Below are 18,489 nucleotides of genomic sequence, written 5' to 3'. Positions count from 1 at the left end.
CCTAAATGTTACAAGTCACTAAAAGCAACTCTTAATACATTGAATAACAGTGCTATTGATCAGAAGATGAGATTTTTATCTTGTATAAGTGCCGTTTACTTATTTTAGCAAATAGGGAAAAACATTGACTTGTTTTTTGAGAATGATTGAATTCTAGTACCTGCACCAAATCCTTTGCAACCGTATTGTTATAATATGTCCCAGTTGTCACTAGGACAGTTGGAAAAGGTCTCTCTATGTTTACTCTGGCCTCTGTATTAGTCAGAACTCAGGCCGTGGCTCCTTACCATGTTGCCATCTTGCTCAGGCCAACTCTTATCTACTCGTATGTTAAATGTTTGACAGACTTAGATAATTCATTTAAAAAGGATCAAGGGAGATAAAAAATAACTTTCATTGAGGGGACCTCTGTTGTGCTAGGTGCTTTATATGACTGCATTTAATCCTCAAAACATCCTTAGGATGGAGGTGACTTCCACATCTTATAGGTGAAATAAGAGTCTTTAGGGGGCTATGGTCATACAACTGATAAATAGCAGTGGTAAGATTTGAACCAGGATCTGTCCAGTTCCAAAGTGTAGCTTCTTTCTGTCATATGCTACTTCCTTGAGAGAGCAGTGATGATGATGATGATGACGATGATGATGACAACTACTACAAGGATAATAGTATTTGTAATAATAACAGGCAAGTGGTTTTCTTTTTAAGGTTTACTGTGTGCCAGAGGTTATCTTATTTAATCTTTACCATAACCTATGAGATAAGCACCATTACTAGAAAGAAGTGGAGGCTTAGAGAGGAAAGTGACTTATCTAAGTCACCCATAGCAGGTGATAGAGCAACCAAAAATCAATCTGATCCTATTCTGATATTTCAAAATAAAGAACTTGAAATATAAATTTTTTTCATTTTTCTTTGGCTTCTTCAGTGCTGTTACCCTGTAACCATTTTGAGTATTTGAAGTTCTTTGGAATCTATTTTCATTAGATCATGACTGTATTAATAATAATTTATATTTTAATAGGTTTTACAGCTTTAAATATTTTTCTAGTACTGCATTGATTCATGAATAGTGGCATTGTACAGTACCCCTTGAGGATATTCTCATTTAGTAAACGAGGACACAGACCTCCAGATGAATTGTTTGCCTAAGGTCTTTTATCAAATCAGAAGCAAATCTAGAACAGGGCTTAGACAGTTTATGATTTTAGGTCATGCAGCTGCTTTTATCTTGAACTACTTTGTATCCATGTGTTAGGTGGTTAAAGCTGCTATATGGGGTGCTTTGTCCAGAAGGATCTTTCTGCATTTTTTCTGATTTCTATTTGAGAAATTAGGTCTCTGGAAGTTCTATAGCTTGAAGGGCAGGACATGAGCCTTATGGTTGATCTAATTTCTACATTGAGGAATGATCACCAGTATTCATTCCACATAAAATATATATGCACTGCTCCCTTCTTTCTTTTTAAATTTCACAAGAAAAGTTATACCACAATTATTTTATTTAAAAATCCGTATAGAAAAGTTTTGAAATATGTAGGCTACATCTCTCATGCTGACAGTTAAACTTGTCAGTTCTGTTTTCATATCAAGTGTGGGCATAGATAAGTATTCTTCATAAAAAAATTCTTTCTAAACTTACATAACAGCGTCTTTTAACTGAATGTTTACATTTTCATTCCATAAACACTGAAAGCCTGCTGTGAGCCAGTTTTGCACCAATATGACATAAAAAAACAGGGTTCTCACTCCTTGAAGACCTGAGAATCCTGCTGGGAAGATTAAACAGGTATATGAGAGAACTAGGAAAACTTCAGTGTTGTGTTTCCACACTTTAAGTGTTGAGCAGACAGAGGGCAAAGGGGGCATTAATGCAAGGAGGTTAAGATGCTTGGGCCTCTGTTGGGCCCAAAACTTGTAACCCTTTTTTCTCTCCAGCATCTCCTGTTAAGTCTGAGATTTATAGTCTGGTACAATATGTTGCTGATATATTAAAGTACTTAATGGATTTGCTATTCAGTTGTTTTTAACATCCTTCTTTACAAATATGATCAGACTGCGTTAATAAAGTTTGACAGTACTGATTAAAGTATTTTAATCATTTTATAGACTATTTTAAGAAAGAATCAGGAAGCAAAGAGATCCTAAAATAGTAACGTTTTCTCCTTTTAGCCAATAATTTTGCTTACATTTAAAATTTTAAATTTGCATATGCTCTGGGTATATAACTACATAACCAAAGGGCAAGTTGGGAGGAAAGTTAAAAATCTTGGGTGATCTTTTGCACGTCGATTTTCTTTCATTTTTTTCTAAAAAATTATAGCACTCTTATAAGTTTATAATCCTCTTTTCATATTCTTATCTTTGAATCCAATTGCACTATAAAGCATCCATCCTCACTGCCAATTAAATGTTGTATAAAATAAACAAATAATTTGACATTGAATTAATAAGAAAAACGTTTGGATTTTTTAAAATTAAATTTTATTTTTTTTATTGAAGTAGAGTTGATTTACAGTGCTGTGCCAATCTCTGCTGTACAGCAAAGTGACTCAGTTATACAGATACAGACATTCTTTTTTTATACTCTTTTCCATTATGGTTGATCACAGGATATTGAGTATAGTTTCCTGGGCTATACAGTAGGACTTTTTTATTTATGGGAAGATTTATTTTTTTTTTTTAATTAAAAAAATTATTTAATTTTTGGCTGCATTGGGTCTTTGTTGCTGCACGTGGGCTTTCTCTAGTTGTGGCGAGCAGGGGCTACTCTTTGTTGCAGTGCACAGGCTTCTCATTGCGGTGGCTTCTCTTGTTGCAGAGCATGGGCTCTAGGCATGTAGGCTTCAGTAGTTGCAGCACGCGGGCCCTAGAGTGCGCAGGCTTCAGTAGTTGTGGCTCACAGGCTCTAGAGGGCAGGCTCAGTAGTTGTAGCACACGGGCTTAGTTGCTCCACAGCATGTGGAATGTTCCTGGGTCAAGGATCGAACCGGTGTACCCTGCATTGGCAGGTGGATTCTTAACCACTGTGCCACCAGGGAAGTCCCAGTGGGAGGATTTTTAAAATTATTCTTAATAAGGTTGTGGTAAACCACGTAATCATGTATCTTGCTGCTGAAATAGATGTTATAGATGGCATGATTCAGTCCCTCTTTTCCAGCAGGTAAAATTTCATCACCTTAAGGATAACTGAGGACTAGACATATTGAGATATGGTGCCTGCTCCAATTAGCTCTTTTAGTAAAGAAGCAGGAAGTAATGAAGGCTCCCATTGGAACAGTGGCAGTGAGAATGAAGCGCGTTCATGGATGCATGAGATATTTAGAGGTTACACTTATATTGTTTGAGGAATCAGAAGTAATGAATACCGGACGGCAGGAGAATCAGTGAAACTTTAATTGAAATAGACATTAGGAGGAGGGCCTGGTTTAGGGAAGAAGTCATGAACTCGATTTGATTAAGCATGTTGAGTTTGAACAATCCTTATGGAGATATTTTTAAAAGGTATTTGGAAATGTGAGCATGGAGCTCAGGAGAAAGGCTAGGGTCACACAGTATATTCCTCAAGAATAATGAAATAAAGAAAATGGAAAAGTCTTATCTATTGTTGTTATACTTAACATAGCAGATAACAGAGCACCTGCCATGTAATTAATACTCAATGAATGAATAAGAATATGTGGGTGTAGGTTTGATCTTTGCCAGTGGAATAACCAATGAGAAAAGAGGTGGGGGGAAGGTTAAGAATAAAATCTTGGGAAACACTTGCCTTTTAGAGGACAGGAGGCAGAGGGAGGGCTGGGGAAAGCCAAGGGGAAACCAACCTGGTAAATGTTCGTAGAAGATAAAGCACAAGAGAGGATCAACAGAAGAGGATTGAAGGACAGGAGAACACAAAGATCAAGAAAAAGCTTGATTTTTGGCAGTTTTATTTTTGGTACTTTCAAGTGAGCAATTTCAGTAAAATAAGGGTGATGGATGCTTATTAGAGGCAGTTAGTATGTGGACTATTTTCAAGAGGCTTGAAAATAAAGGAGAGGAAAATGGGAGCATATTAAGAGGTATCAGAAGACTGTAGATTTTCTTAAAGTACAGACATGTATGTAGAAGAAAAGGAATCTGAAAATGCAAATAAGGTATATGGTATAGTCGACGGAAGGTTTTGGAGGAGGTGAGAGGGAATGCCATAAGGTCAGAGTACAGAGAGCTAGTCTTGGAAGGGTAGGAGTGATCGTCAAAGACAAAGTTCCTCCTCCTAATCATTTGAATATGCTCAAGTCTTTGCATCATTAAAAAAAATGACTGCTGCCACACTGTCCCCAGCTCCATCTCCCTTTCTATCAACAGGTCCCTCCCTTCTTCTCTTCATGGCCAGTTATTTTGTAGAATGTTGCTCGATATGGGTTTGTCTGGTGTTTCCTCATGATTTGGTTAAGATCATGCATTTTTTTTTTTTTTTAGCAATAATGTGAAATTGATACATTTCATTGCCGTATGTTAACTGATCACTTGGTTAAGGTGGTATCTACCAGGTTCCTTCACTGCCGTGTTATTTTTTCCCTTTGTCGCTTATAAATATCTTGTTGGGGGAGATTTTCTTGAGTCTTTGCAAGTATCCTGTTTCTCGTCATACTCTTTTTTTTTTTTTTTTTTCCGATACGCGGGCCTCTCACTGTTGTGGCCTCTCCCGTTGCGGAGCACAGGCTCCGGACGCGCAGGCTCAGCGGCCATGGCTCACGGGCCCAGCTGCTCCGTGGCATGTGGGATCTTCCCGGAACGGGGCACGAACCCGTGTCCCCTGCATCAGCAGGCAGACTCTCAACCACTGCACCACCAGGGAAGCCCTTTCATCATACTCTTACCCACTAATTTTACCATCCATTGATGATTGTTGCTTCCAACAGTTATTACTATGGTGTGTGCCAAATCGTGACTTTCTATTTCTATCCCTCATTCAGAGTAGAGGTTCTTAACTTGAGGTCTCTACTGTAGACATATACCTGTGTGCATTTTACTCTGGAGAAGAGGTGCAGCGTTTATTTATCAGGTTTTCAAGAGGTCTTTTTCTATCCATCACTCCTTTTCAACTATATGATCACAGCACCTAACTCCATTAAGGTAGTTGAAAGGAATCCTTTGTGTATTTGACTTCTGCTTCTGATCTCTCTCTGTAGCTTATTCCAGATTCCTCTGGAAAGGTGCAATGCATAATTGACCAAGGTCTCCTGGAGTAAATAAAAGCAGATGCAGTGTCTGTTGTCCTGTGTTGTCAAGATTTTGTCTTTCCTGGCCCACAGTTGGGAAACCACTAAATTTTGATATACATATCTCTAGTTTCATCTCAGAAAACATGTATTTTCATCTCTATGAAATGTTTAAAAATTAAATACAGGGCTTGCCTGGTGGCGCAGTGGTTGAGAGTCTGCCTGCCGATGCAGGGGACACGGGTTCGTGCCCCAGTCCGGGAAGATCCCACATGCCGCGGAGCGGCTGGGCCTGTGAGCCATGGCCGCTGAGCCTGCGTGTCTGGAGCCTGTGCTCCGCAACGGGAGAGGCCACAACAGTGAGAGGCCCGCATACCGCAAAAAAAAAAAAAAAAAAAAAAAGGTAAATACAATATTTAGTCTGTTCTATAACTAAGATTGATAAAAATTTTAGTTTTTTAAATATAATATTGCCACAAGTTGTGATAACTTAGTTTTCTTTCTTTTTTTTTTTAAATTGAGGTACAGCTGAGTTTCTTTTTATTATGAGCTGTGTTTTCTTGGAGTAAATAGATTCTTGTGAAAGAAAGCTTAATTGAGACCTTATTTGAAACATGAATTTTATAAGAAGTAGTTTATGTTTTATTTTTAATGTTCTGGAAGCCATTTCTATAAATTTGTCCTTTTCTCAACTAGCAAAAATGAGATTCTTATTTTTTTTGTCCTTTAGGAGATACTAAGTCACTTCTATCCATGCATTTAAAAAAAATAAAGCTGCTACCACAAGATAGTCAGTTTTGTAGGTTTATTCATGAATTGATCTTATTTTTAAAATAGGATGATCATCTTGAGTCCAATTGTGGTTTTCATAAAAGTTTATTTTTTTATGATAGTACATAGACACTTGAAATGAATTCTGCAATATAGTGCAGAATTCAACAGCTTATTAAAAGGAGGCTTGATTAAGCAATGTCTGTGTTTTTTGCACAGTTGGAAAGTCAATGCTTTGCTATTTGAGAAATTTCTTTGTATATTTAGTCTCTAAAAAAAAATAGAGATAGTCTTTTTCCTCCCTTCAGATATTCAGATTGTTTGGGAGTGAATTACTATAGGGAAAATTAAATTTTAAGCAAAGGGGTCAGTATAAAACAGACAGATTTTTCTAGTAAAGCAGTATGGTATATATAAGCATGGGGGAAATCTCAACCAGTTCACTGTCATAAAAATACCACGTGTGTGGCAACTAATATCAGGAAAAGTATTGGAATGATAAATGCCATACTGTGGTAGACATATATGTTAAGTTAAGGAGCTTGGGCTTAGAAGGGAGGAGATCTGAGACTTAAGGAGGGCCTGAATTAGAGGAGTGGTAGAAGGAATGAGTTCCAGAAATACTAAAGAAGTCCAATCAGCAGGACATGGTGATAAATTGAATGTAGGAGATGAGATAGGAATTGAGGACCTGGCATGGGTGTATGGTGCTCCCACCTTAAACAGAAAGATAAGAGAAAGAGAAGGTTTGGGGGGAAATCTGATGTGTTCAGTGTTGTACAAGAGAGCCTGAGGTGCTTCTAGAGTCTTGTTGGAGACATCCATGTGACAGGACTATGTGGTGGGGCTTGCGGGGAGCCTGAGGTTGAGTTGTTAGCATAACAGTGGTGGTTGCAACTATGTGATTAAGTATGATTACTCAGGCCAGACCTTACAGAATAAGAAGAGTTTGGGGTTAAAGATGTAGTTCTGGCACCACCTATATGGAATGGGCAAGCAGAAAAGAAAGTTTTTTTTTAAGAGAATACAGTGCCATAAAGACCAAAAAATGAGACTTCTAAGGAGAGAGTGATAACATAAATTTAATAGCATTAATCCTAGTCATGTTGTTAAGTACACAGGAGAAATGTCACTGAGGTTTTCTTTTTTTTTTTTTAAATATTTATCTATTTGGCTGCACCAGCTCTTAGTTGCAGCACATGGGATCTTCATTGCCACATGCGGGATCTTTTAGTTGCGGCATGCGGGATCTTTAATTGTGGTATGCGTGATCTCTAGTTGCGGCATGCGGGATCTAGTTCCCTGACCAGGGATCGAACCCGGGACCCCTGCATTGGGAGCGTGGAGACTTAGCCACAGGACCACCAGGGAAGTCGCGAGATTTCCTTTTTTTTTTTTTAAAGCAGATTTTCAAGCATTTTGACCAAAAGGTAGATTTTTCTATTTTGTTCAGCATCTATCAGTTAAAGAAAGAGTTTTTTCACATCTTTAGTACTTTTTAAAAAATTATATTTTTCCTGCTTCTTACCATTTGGGGCCTACTTTATTTCCTATTTTTCTCTATTTCTAATTTTCTTAAACTTGGAAGACTTATAGGACTATGGTTATGATCAACCTGCCATAGGCCAATGTAAAACCTGACTCTTTTCTGTTTTGGTAAGTTGTTAATGTTGTCAGCATCGAACATGACGCTAAATCTGAATCCATTTTGATGGTGACTCATTTAAAACATCACAGTCTTTTTTTCCTTTTTTTAAAATTTTTATTGGAGTATAGTTGCTTTACAATGTTGTATTAGTTTCTACTGTACAGCAAAGTGAATCAACTATATGTATACATATATCACCATATCCCCTCCCTCTTGTGTCTCCCTCCCACCCTTCCTATCGCACCCCTCTAGGTGGTCACAAAGCACCGAGCTGATCTCCCTGTGCTATACAGCTGCTTCCCACTAGCTATCTATTTTACGTTTGGTAGTGTATATATGTCAGTGCCACTCTCTCACTTTGTCCTAGCTTACCCTTATCCCTCCCTTTGTCCTCAAGTCCATTCTCTACGTCTGTGTCTTTATTCCTTTCCAGCCCCTAGGTTCTTCATAACCATTTTTTTTTTTAGATTCCATGTATATGTGTTAGCATACGGTATTTGTTTTTCTCTTTCTGACTTATTTCACTCTATATGACAGACTATAGGTCCATCCACCTCATCACTACAAATAACTCAATTTTGTTTCTTTTTATGGCTGAGTAATACTCCATTGTATATATGTGCTACATCTGCTTTATCCATTCGTCTGTTGATGGACACTTAGGTTGCTTCCATGTCCTGGCTATGGTAAATGGAACTGCAGTGAACATTGTGGTACATGACTCTTTTTGAATTATGGTTTTCTCAGGTTATATGCCCAGTAGTGGGATTGCTGGGTCATATGATAGTTCTATTTCTGGTTTTTTAAGGAACCTCCATACTGTTTTCCATACTGGATATATCAATTTACATTCCCACAAACAGGGCAAGAGGGTTCCTATTCCTCCACACCGTCTGCAGCATTTATTGTTTGTAGATTTTTTGATGATGGCCATTCTGACTGTTGTGAGGTGATACCTCATTGTAGTTTTGATTTGCATTTCTCTAATGATTAGTGATGTTGAGCATTCTTTCATGTGTTTGTTGGCAGTCTGTATTATCTTTTTTGGAGAAATGTCTATTAAGGTCTTATGCCCATTTTTGGATTGGGTTGTTTGTTTTATTGATATTGAGCTGCGTTAGCTGCTTGTAAATTTTGGAGACTAATCTTTTGTCAGTTGCTTCATTTGCAAATATTTTCTCCCATTCTGAGGGCTGTCTTTTGGTCTAGTTTATGGTTTCCTTTGCAAAATGCAAAATGTTTTAAGTTTCATTAGGTCCCATTTGTTTATTTTTATTTCGATTTCCCTAGGAGGTGGGTTCAATTTGTTAATATGGTGTATCACATTGGTTGATTTGCGGCTATTGAAGAATCCTTGCATTCCTGGGATTAACCCTACTTCATCATGGTGTATGATCCTTTTAATATGCTGTTGGATTCTGTTTTCTAGTATTCTGTTGAGGATTTTTGCGTCTTTGTTCATCAGTGACATTGGCCTGTAGTTTTCTTTTCTTGTGACATCTTTGTCTGGTTTTGGTATCAGGGTGATGGTGGCCTTGTAGAATGTGTTTGGCAGTGTTCCTCCCTCTGCTATATTTTGGAAGAGTTTGAGCAGGACAGGTGTTAGCTCTTCTCTAAATGATTGGTAGAATTCTCCTGTGAAGCCATCTGGTCCTGGGCTTTTGTTTGTTGGAAGATTTTTAATCACAGTTTCAGTTTCAGTGCTTGTGATTGGTCTGTTTATATTGCCTATTTCTTCCTGGTTCAGTCTCAGATGGTTGTGCTTTTCTAAGAATTGGTCCATTTCTTCCAGGTTGTCCATTTTATTGGCATAGAGTTGCTTGTAGTAATCTCTCATGATCCTTTGTATTTCTGCAGTGTCAGTTGTTACTTCTCCATTTTCATTTCTAATTTTGTTGATGTGAGTCTTGCTTTTTTTCTTGATGAGTCTGACGAATTGTTGTTTATCTTCTCAAAGAACCAGCTTTTAGTTTTATTGATCTTTGCTATCATTTCCTTCATTTCTTTTTCATTTATTTCTGATGTGATCTTTATGATTTCTTTCCTTCTGTTAACTTTCTGTTTTTTTTTTTTTTTTGTTCTTTCTCTAATTGCTTTAGGTGTAAGGTGAGGTTGTTTATTTGAGATTTTTCTTGTGTCGAGCTATGCTTGTATTGCTATAAACTTCCCCCTTAGAACTGCTTTTGCTTCATCCCATAGGTTTTGGGTCATCGTGTTTTCATTGTCATTTGTTTCTAGGTATTTTTTGATTTCCTCTTTGATTTCTTCAGTGATCTCTTGGTTATTTAGTAGCGTATTGTTTAGCCTCCATGTGTTTGTATTTTTTAAAGTTTTTTTCCTGTAACTGAAATTTAGTCTCACAGTGTTGTGGTCGGAAAAGATACTTGATATGATTTCAATTTTCTTAAATTTACCAAGGCTTGATTTGTGACCCAAGATATGGTTTATCCTGGAGAATGTTCCATGAGCACTTGAGAAGAAAGTGTATTCTGTTGTTTTTGGATGGAATATCCTATAAAAATCAATTAAGTCCATTTTATTTAATGTGTCATTTAAACCTTGTGTTTCCTTATTTATTTTCATTTTGGATGATCTGTCCATTGGTGAAAGTGGCGTGTTAAAGTCCCCTGCTAGGATTGTGTTACTGTCGATTTCCCCTTTTATGGCTGTTAGCATTTGTCTTATGAATTGAGCTGCTCCTGTGTTGGGTGTTTAAATATTCACTATTGTTATATCTTCTTCTTGGATTGATCCCTTGATCATTATGTAGTGTCCTCTCTGTCTCTTGTACTTGTCTTTATTTTAAAGTCTATTTTGTCTGATATGAGAATTGCTACTCCAGCTTTCTTTTGATTCCCATTTGTATGGAATATCTTTTTCCATCCCCTCACTTTCAGTCTGTATGTGTCCCTAGGTCTGAAGTGGGTCTGTTGTAGAGCATATACGCAGGTCTTGTTTTTGTATCCATTCAGCCAATCTGTGCCTTTTGGTTGGAGCATTTAATCCATTTACATTTAAGGTAATTATCGATATGTATGTTCCTATTACCATTTTCTTAATTGTTTTGGGTTTGTTATTGTATGTCTTTTCCTTCTCTTGTGTTTCCTGCCTAGAGAAGTTCCTTTAGCATTTGTTGTAAAGCTGGTTTGGTGGTGCTGAAGTCTCTTAGCTTTTGCTTGTCTGGAAAGGTTTTAATTTCTTCATCGAATCTGAATGAGATTCTTGCTGGGTAGAGTAATCTTGGTTGTAGGTTTTTCCCTTTCATCACTTTAAATATGTCCTGCCACTCCCTTCTGGTTTGCAGAGTTTCTGCTGAAAGATCAGCTGTTAACCTTATGGGGTTTCCCCTGTATGTTATTTATTGCTTTTCCCTTGCTGCTTTTAATATTTTTTCATTGTATTTAATTTTTGATAGTTTGATTAACACGTGTCTTGGCATGTTTCTCCTTGGATTTATCCTGTATTGGCCTCTCTGTGCTTCCTCGACTTGATTGACTATTTCCTTTCCCATATTAGGAAAGTTTTCAACTATTATCCCTTCAAATATTTTCTCAGTCCCTTTCTTTTTCTCTTCTTCCTCTGGGACCCCTATAATTCAAATGTTGGTGTGTTTAATGTTTTTTCCAGAGGTTTCTGAGACTCTCCTCAATTCTTTTCATTCTTTTTTCTTTATTCAGCTCTGTGGTAGTTATTTCCAATATTTTCTCCTCCCAGTCCCTTATCTGGTCTTCTGCCTCAGTTATTCTGCTATTGATTCCTTCTAGAGAATTTTTAATTTCATTTGTTGTGCTGTTCATCATTGTTTGTTTGCTCTTTAATTCTTCTAGGTCCTTGTTAAACATTTCTTGTATTTATTTTCTCCATTCTATTTTCATGATTTTAGATCATCTTTACTATCATAACTCTGAATTCTTTTTCAGGTAGACTGCCTATTTCCTCTCCATTTATTTGGTCTGGTGGGTTTTTACTTTGCTCCTTCATCTGCTGCATATTTCTCTGTCTTCTCATTTTGCTTAACTTACTGTGTTTTGGGGTCTCTGTTTCACAGGCTGCAGGTTTGTAGTTCCTGTTGTTTTTGATGTCTGCCCCCAGTGAGTAAGGTTGGTTCAGTGGGTTGTGTAGGCTTCCTGGTGGAGGGGACTAGTGCCTGTGTTCTCGTGGATGAGGCTGGATCTTGTCTTTCTGGTGGGCAGGACCATGTACGGTGGTGTGTTTTGGTGTGTGTGAACTTAGTATGATTTTAGGCATCCTCTCTACTAATGGGTGGGGTTGTGTTCCTGTCTTGCTAGTTGTTTGGCATGTGGTGTCCAGCACTGGAGCTTGCTGGTTATTGAGTGGAGCTGGGTCTTAGCATTGAGACGGAGATCTCTGGGAGAGCTCTCGCCGATTGATATTATGTGTGGCTGGGAGGTCTCTGGTGGTCCAATGTCCTGAACTTGGCTCTCCCAACTCAGCGGCTCAGACCTGACACCAGGCCAGAGTACCAAGACCCTGTAAGCCACGCAGCTTAGAAGAAAAGAGAGAAAAAAAAGCAAGCAAGCAAGAAATAAAATAAACTTATTAAAGTAAAAAAATTTTTTAATTATTAAAACAAAAAAAAGAAGAAATCAACCAAACCAATAAACAAATCCACCAATGATAGCAAGCACTAAAACTAAGATAAACATAGAAATCATAAACTATTCAGTTGCATACAGCAAACCCCAAGTCTACACTTGCTCCCAAAGTCCACTTCCTTAATTTTGGGATGATTCATTGTCTGTTCAGGTATTCCACAGATGCAGGGTACATCAAGTTGATTGTGAAGATTTCATCCTCTGCTCCTGGGTCTGCACTGAGAAATTTCCCTTTCTCTTCTTGTTCGCATAGCTCCTGGGGTTCAGGTTTGGATTTGGCCCTGCTTCTGCGTGTAGGTTGCCCTGTGGTGTCTATTGTTCGCCCAGACAGGAGGGGGTGAAAGGAGCGGCTGATTAGGGGGCTCTGCCTCACTCAAGGACGGGTGCGGAATGCAGGGCCTGCCTGCGGTGGCAGAGCCCGGCATGACCTTGCAACAGCCTGAAGCGTGCTGTGTGTTCTCTCTGGGTACTTGTCGCTGGATCACGGGACCCTGGCAGTGGCAGATTGCACATACTCCTGGGAGGGGAGGTGTGGATAGTGACCTGTGCTTGCACACAGGATTCTTGGTGGCTGCAGCAGCAGTGTTAGCATTTCATGCCTGTCTCTGGTGTCCGCACTGATAGCTGTGGCTCATGCCCTTCTCTGAAGCTCATTTAGGCAGTGTTCTGAATCCCCTCTTCTCACGCACCCTGAAACAATGGTCTCTCGACTCTTAGGCAGCTCCAGAGTTTTTCCTGGACTCCCTCCCTGCTAGCTGTGGCACACTAGCCCCTTCAGGCTGTGTTCACGCCGCCAACCCCAGTCCTCTCCCTGGGATCCGACCTCCGAAGCCCGAGCCTCAGCTCCCAGACCCGCCCACCCCCGCGGGTGAGCAGACAAGCCTCTCGGGCTGGTGAATGCTGGTCCGCACCGATCCTCTGTGCAGGAATCTCTCCGCTTTGCCCTCCGCACCCCTGTTGCTGTGCTCTCCTCCATGGCTCCGAAGCTTCCCCCCGACCCAGCCCCCGTCTCCGCCAGTGAAGGGGCTTCATAGTGTGTAGAAACTTTTCCTCCTTCACAGCTCTCTCCCAGTGGTTCAGGTCCTGTCCCTATTCTTTTGTCTCTGTTTTTTCTTTTTTCTTTTGCCCTACCCAGGTATGTGGGGAGTTTCTTGCCTTTTGGGAGGTCTGAGGTCTTCTGCCAGGATCACACTTTTTTTTTTGCAGTACGCGGGCCTCTCACCGCTGTGGCCTCTCCTGCCGTGGAGCACAGGCTCTGGACACGCAGGGCCAGCGGCCATGGCCCACGGGCCCAGCTGCCCCGCGGCACGCGGGATCCTCCCGGACCGGGGCACGAACCTGTGTCCCCTGCATCGGCAGGGGGACTCCCAACCACTGTGCCACCAGGGAAGCCCCGTAGATGTATTTTTGATGTATTTGTGGGGAGAAAGATGATCTCCATATCTTACTCCTCCGCCATCCTGGAGGTCCTCTGACCCATATCTTCTTTATCCATTCCTCTGTTGATGGACATTTAGGTGGTTTCCATGTCCTGGCTATTATAAATACTGCTGCCATGAACATTGGGGTCCATGTGTCTCTTTGAATTATAGTTTTCTCTAGATATATGCCCAGTAGTGGGATTGCTGGGTCACATGGTAGTTCTATTTTTAATTTTTTAGGAAACCTCCATACTGTTCTCCATAGTGGCTGTATCAATTTACATTTCCACCAACCGTGCAAGAGGGTTCCTTTTTCTCCACACCCTCTCCAGCATTTAGTGTTTGTAGATGTTGTGATGATATGGCCATTCTGACTGGTGTGAGGTGATATCTCATTGTAGTTTTGATTTGCATTTTTCTATTTTAAAAAAAGCAAAACAAATACCATATGTATCACTTATATGTAAAATCTAAAACAGCCAAACTCATGAAAACAGAGACTAGAATGGTGGTTACCAGGGACTAGGGAATGGGGGATGTGGGAACATGTTGGTCAAAGGGTACAAACTTCTAGTTATTTGATGAATAAATTCTCAAGATCTAATGTACAGCATGGGGTTATAGTTAATAATAGTGTGTTATACTCAAATAACTTATAAATTTATACATCAATTATACCTCAGTAAAGCTGAAATTTAAAAAAAATTAAAAATAAATAAATAAAATAAAACCTCACAGTCTGCACGTGTTCTCACCTAGTTTATCTGATCTTCACAAAAATCTTGATAGGACAGATTGTAATCTTCATTTCTCGTTTCTATCAATAGTTAAGTAATCTGCTTCCTTAATTGCATTACTGATCCAAAGATAGCTCTTAGTTTTCTGTTTCATTGGGGCTATATCTAAAATGTTACAGCTGAAATGGGAAGTAGCCACATGGCACAGGGAGATCAGCTGGGTGCTTTGTGACCACCTAGAGGGGTGGGATAGGGAGGGTGGGAGGGAGACGCAAGAGGGAGGAGATATGGGGATATATGTATACGTATAGCCGATTCACTTTGTTATACAGCAGAAGCTAACACACCATTGTAAAGCAGTTATACTGCAATATAGATGTTACAAAAAATTTGTTTTAATAAAATCTACAGCTGAAAGGAGCCTTAGAGATCACCTCTTCTAATCACTTCATTTTACAAATGGGAAAGCAGGCCTAAAGAGAGGAAATTACTTGCTTAATATCATATTGGCCGGAAAAGCAAAACTATGATTTAGAACCCAGCTTTCCTGACTCCCGGTCCCTATAATAAGAACCACAGTTTAATTTGCATTACAAGTAAAATCAGGCCATGCTCCCCTGTGTTTCATAGTCTCATATTGCTTTTGTTTCTTGGAAATAGTGTGCAGTTCGTGCAGCCACAGAAGGTAGAACTCTCGTTTTGGAAGGATTGGAGAAGGTGGAGAGGAATGTTCTTCCTGTTTTGAACAACTTGCTGGAAAATAGGGAGATGCAGCTTGAAGATGGACGCTTCCTGATGTCTGCTGAGCGTTACGACAAACTTCTCCAAGTAAGAAAAGAAAATTTTGACTGCTTTGTCTTAGCTGTTGAGCTGTGGGTTGGCCATTTGTTGTATAAGACATGATTGTGTCAGAACGCGGACACATGTTTAGGTGGCGCATATCTTGGACAACCGCCTGAAGTCAGTCATGCGTTTGCAGTTTCGTATGGCTCTTCTGTTTTCCACATCACGTTAGAAGACCTCCCAGATTTTTGCTTCTGTTTGCTTATCTAATAACTATTCTTTCTTTCTCTCTTTTCTCCTTTTAATTCTTCTTCCCTTTCTCCCTCCTTTTCCATCTTCTTTTTCCCTTCTCTTCTTTCTCTCAACAAGCCTAATAGCTTCTAGACTGTGCTGGGCACCAGGAAGACAAAGCTGAATAAAGTCCACTTGTTGGGTTCAAGAAGCTCAAAGCCCAGTAGATATTGACAGAAATGAGTAAAATATTTAAAGATACCCTGAAGGTCCCAGCTACCAGCATCGCCTGCCTGAGTTGTTTGTAAGAGCTTCGCAACTGGAACCCCTGCTTCCATCCTGGCTCCCCCAGGGCAGTTAGTGATCGCTTTAAACCACGAGGCAGAACAGGTCGTTCCTCTGCTATAAACCTCTGATGCCTTCCTGCTCTACTCAGAATATAATCTAAAATCCTCACAATGGAGTACAGGGTCTTGGGTGATCTGGGCCATTACTGCCTCTTTGGCCTTACCTCCTTCTATTCTCCTTTTTCATTCCACTGCAGCTGCTAGTATTCTTTTTATTGTACCATAAACTGCTGGATATGCATTATCCTATCTTATTAGTGCTTTGCACGGGCACTTTGCTCTTCTGGAATGGTTTTCTCCCAGATATCTGCCTGGCTCATTCCTCTATCCCTTTCAAGTCCTTGCTCAAATGTAATACAGGCATACCTTGTTACGTTGCGCTTTGCTCTAGTGTGCTTTGCAGATATGACGTTATTTACGAATTGAAGGTTTGTGGCAACCCTGCATCGAGCAAATCGATGGGCACCATTTTTCTAACAGCATTTGCTTACTTCATGTCTCTGTGTTGCATTTTGGTAATTGTAACAATTTTTCAAACTTTTTCATTGTTACTATATTTGTTATGGTGATCTGTGATCACTGATCTTTGACATTACTGTTGCAGTTGTTTTGGGGCTCCTCGAACCACACCCATGTAAGATGGTGAACTTCATCAATAAATGTGTGTTCTGACAGCTCCACTGATCAGCTGTTTGTTCCCCACTCTGTGTCCCTCTTCTTGGGCCTCCCTATTCCCTGAGACACAACAATATTGAGATTAGGGCAATTAATAATCCTGCAGTGGCCTCTAAGTGTTCAAGTGAAAGGAAAAGTCACTTGTCTCTCACTTTACATCAAAAGCTAGAAGTGGGGCTACCCTGGTGGCGCAGTGGTTGAGAGTCCGCCTGCCGATGCAGGGGACATGGGTTCGTGACCTGGTCCGGGAGGATCCCACATGCTGCGGAGCGACTGGGCCCGTGATCCATGGCTGCTGGGCCTGCGCGTCCGGAGCCTGTGCTCCGCAACGGGAGAGGCCACAACAGTGAGAGGCCCGCATACCGCAAAAACAAACAAACAAATAAACAAACAAAACAAAACAAAAGCTAGAAGTGATTAAGCTTAATGAGGAAGGCATGTTGAAAGCTGAGACAGGCCAAAAGCTTGGCCTCTTGCGCCAGTTAGCCAAGTTGTGAATGCAAAGGAAAAGTTCATGCAGGAAAGTAAAAGTGTTACTCCGTGAACACACAGATGGTAAGAAAGAGAAACAGCCTTATTGCTGAAGAAAATTTTAGTGGTCTGGATAGAAAATCACACCAGCCACAACATTCTCTTAAGCCAAAGCCTAATCCAGAGGAAGGTCCTAACTCTCTTCAATTCTTTGAAGGCTGAGAGAGGTGAGGAAACTGCAGAAGAAAAATTTGAAGTTAGCAGAGGTTGGTTCATGAGGTTTAAGGAAAGAAGCTGTGTCCATAACATAAAACTGCAAAGTGAAGCAGCAAGTGCTGATGTAGAAGCTGTAGCAAGTTATCCATAAGATTTAGCTAAGATAATTAATGAAGGTGGCTACACCAAACATCAGAGATTCTGTGTAGATGAAACAGCCTTTTATTGGAAGAAGATGCCATCTAGGACTTTCATAGCTGGAGAGAAGTCGATGTCTGTCTTCAGAGCTTCAAAGGACAGGCTGACTCTCTTGTTAGGGGCTAATGCAGCTGGTGACTTTAAGTTGAAGCTAATGTTTATTTACCATTATGAAAATCCTAGGGCCTTTAAGAATTATGTTACATCTTCTCTGCCTGTGCTCTATAAATGGAACAACAAAGCCTGGATGATAGCACATCTGTTTACAGCATGGTTTATTGTTAAGCTCACTGTTCAGACCTACTGCTCAGAAAAAAAAATTCCTTTCAAAATATTACTGTTCATTGACAATGCGTCTGGTCACCCAAGAGCTCTGATGGAGATGTACAATGAAATTCACATTGTTTACATGCCTACTAACACAACATTCATTCTGCAGTCCATGGATCAAGGAGTAATTTCGACTTTCAAGTCTTATTATTTAAGCAATAGACCTACTGCTCAGAAAAAAAAATTCCTTTCAAAATATTACTGTTCATTGACAATGCGTCTGGTCACCCAAGAGCTCTGATGGAGATGTACGATGAAATTCACATTGTTTTCATGCCTACTAACACAACATTCATTCTGCAGTCCATGGATCAAGGAGTAATTTCGACTTTCAAGTCTTATTATTTAAGCAATACATTTTGTAAGGGTATAGCTGCCATAGTAATTCCTCTGACATATCTGGGCAAACCTTCTGGAAAGGATTTGCTACTGTAGATGCCATTAAGGGCATTTATGATTCATAGGAAGAGATCAAAATATCAGCGTTAACAGGAGTTTGGAAGAAGTTGACTCCAACTCTCATAGATGACTTTGAGATGTTCAAGAGTTCAGTGGAGGAGGTAACTGCAGAGGTGACAGAAATAGCAAGAAAACTAGAATTAGAAGTGGAGCCTAAAGATGTGACTGAACTGCTGCAATCTCAGGATAAAACTTTCACAGATGAGGAGCTGCTTGCTATGGATGAGCAAAGAAAATGGTTTCTTGAGTTGGAATCTGCTCCTGATGAAGATGCTGTGAAGCTTGTTAAAATGACAACATATGATTTAGAATTCAGAGCATAAACTTAGTTGATAAAGCAAAAGCAGGCTTCGAGAGGATTGACTCCAATTTTTTTTTTTTT

The 18,489-nt window shown here is 39.8% G+C and overlaps 1 protein-coding gene across 1 annotated transcript in view; it reads left to right on the top strand.

The window, feature by feature from the left end:
* The window catches only part of VWA8 (von Willebrand factor A domain containing 8), a 307,276-nt gene that overhangs the window by 9,287 nt on the left and 279,500 nt on the right, over positions 1–18,489 (top strand). The window contains exon 3 of the mRNA XM_024754208.1: positions 15,058–15,225. Within this exon, the coding sequence (XP_024609976.1) occupies positions 15,058–15,225 (168 nt within the window). The remainder of the gene's footprint in view (positions 1–15,057; positions 15,226–18,489) is intronic.

The sequence above is a fragment of the Neophocaena asiaeorientalis genome, unplaced genomic scaffold (genome assembly GCF_003031525.2).
Source record: "Neophocaena asiaeorientalis asiaeorientalis breed wild unplaced genomic scaffold, Neophocaena_asiaeorientalis_V1.1 scaffold415, whole genome shotgun sequence".
Classification (NCBI taxonomy): domain Eukaryota; kingdom Metazoa; phylum Chordata; class Mammalia; order Artiodactyla; family Phocoenidae; genus Neophocaena; species Neophocaena asiaeorientalis.
This window is presented reverse-complemented; position numbering and strand designations above follow the sequence as displayed.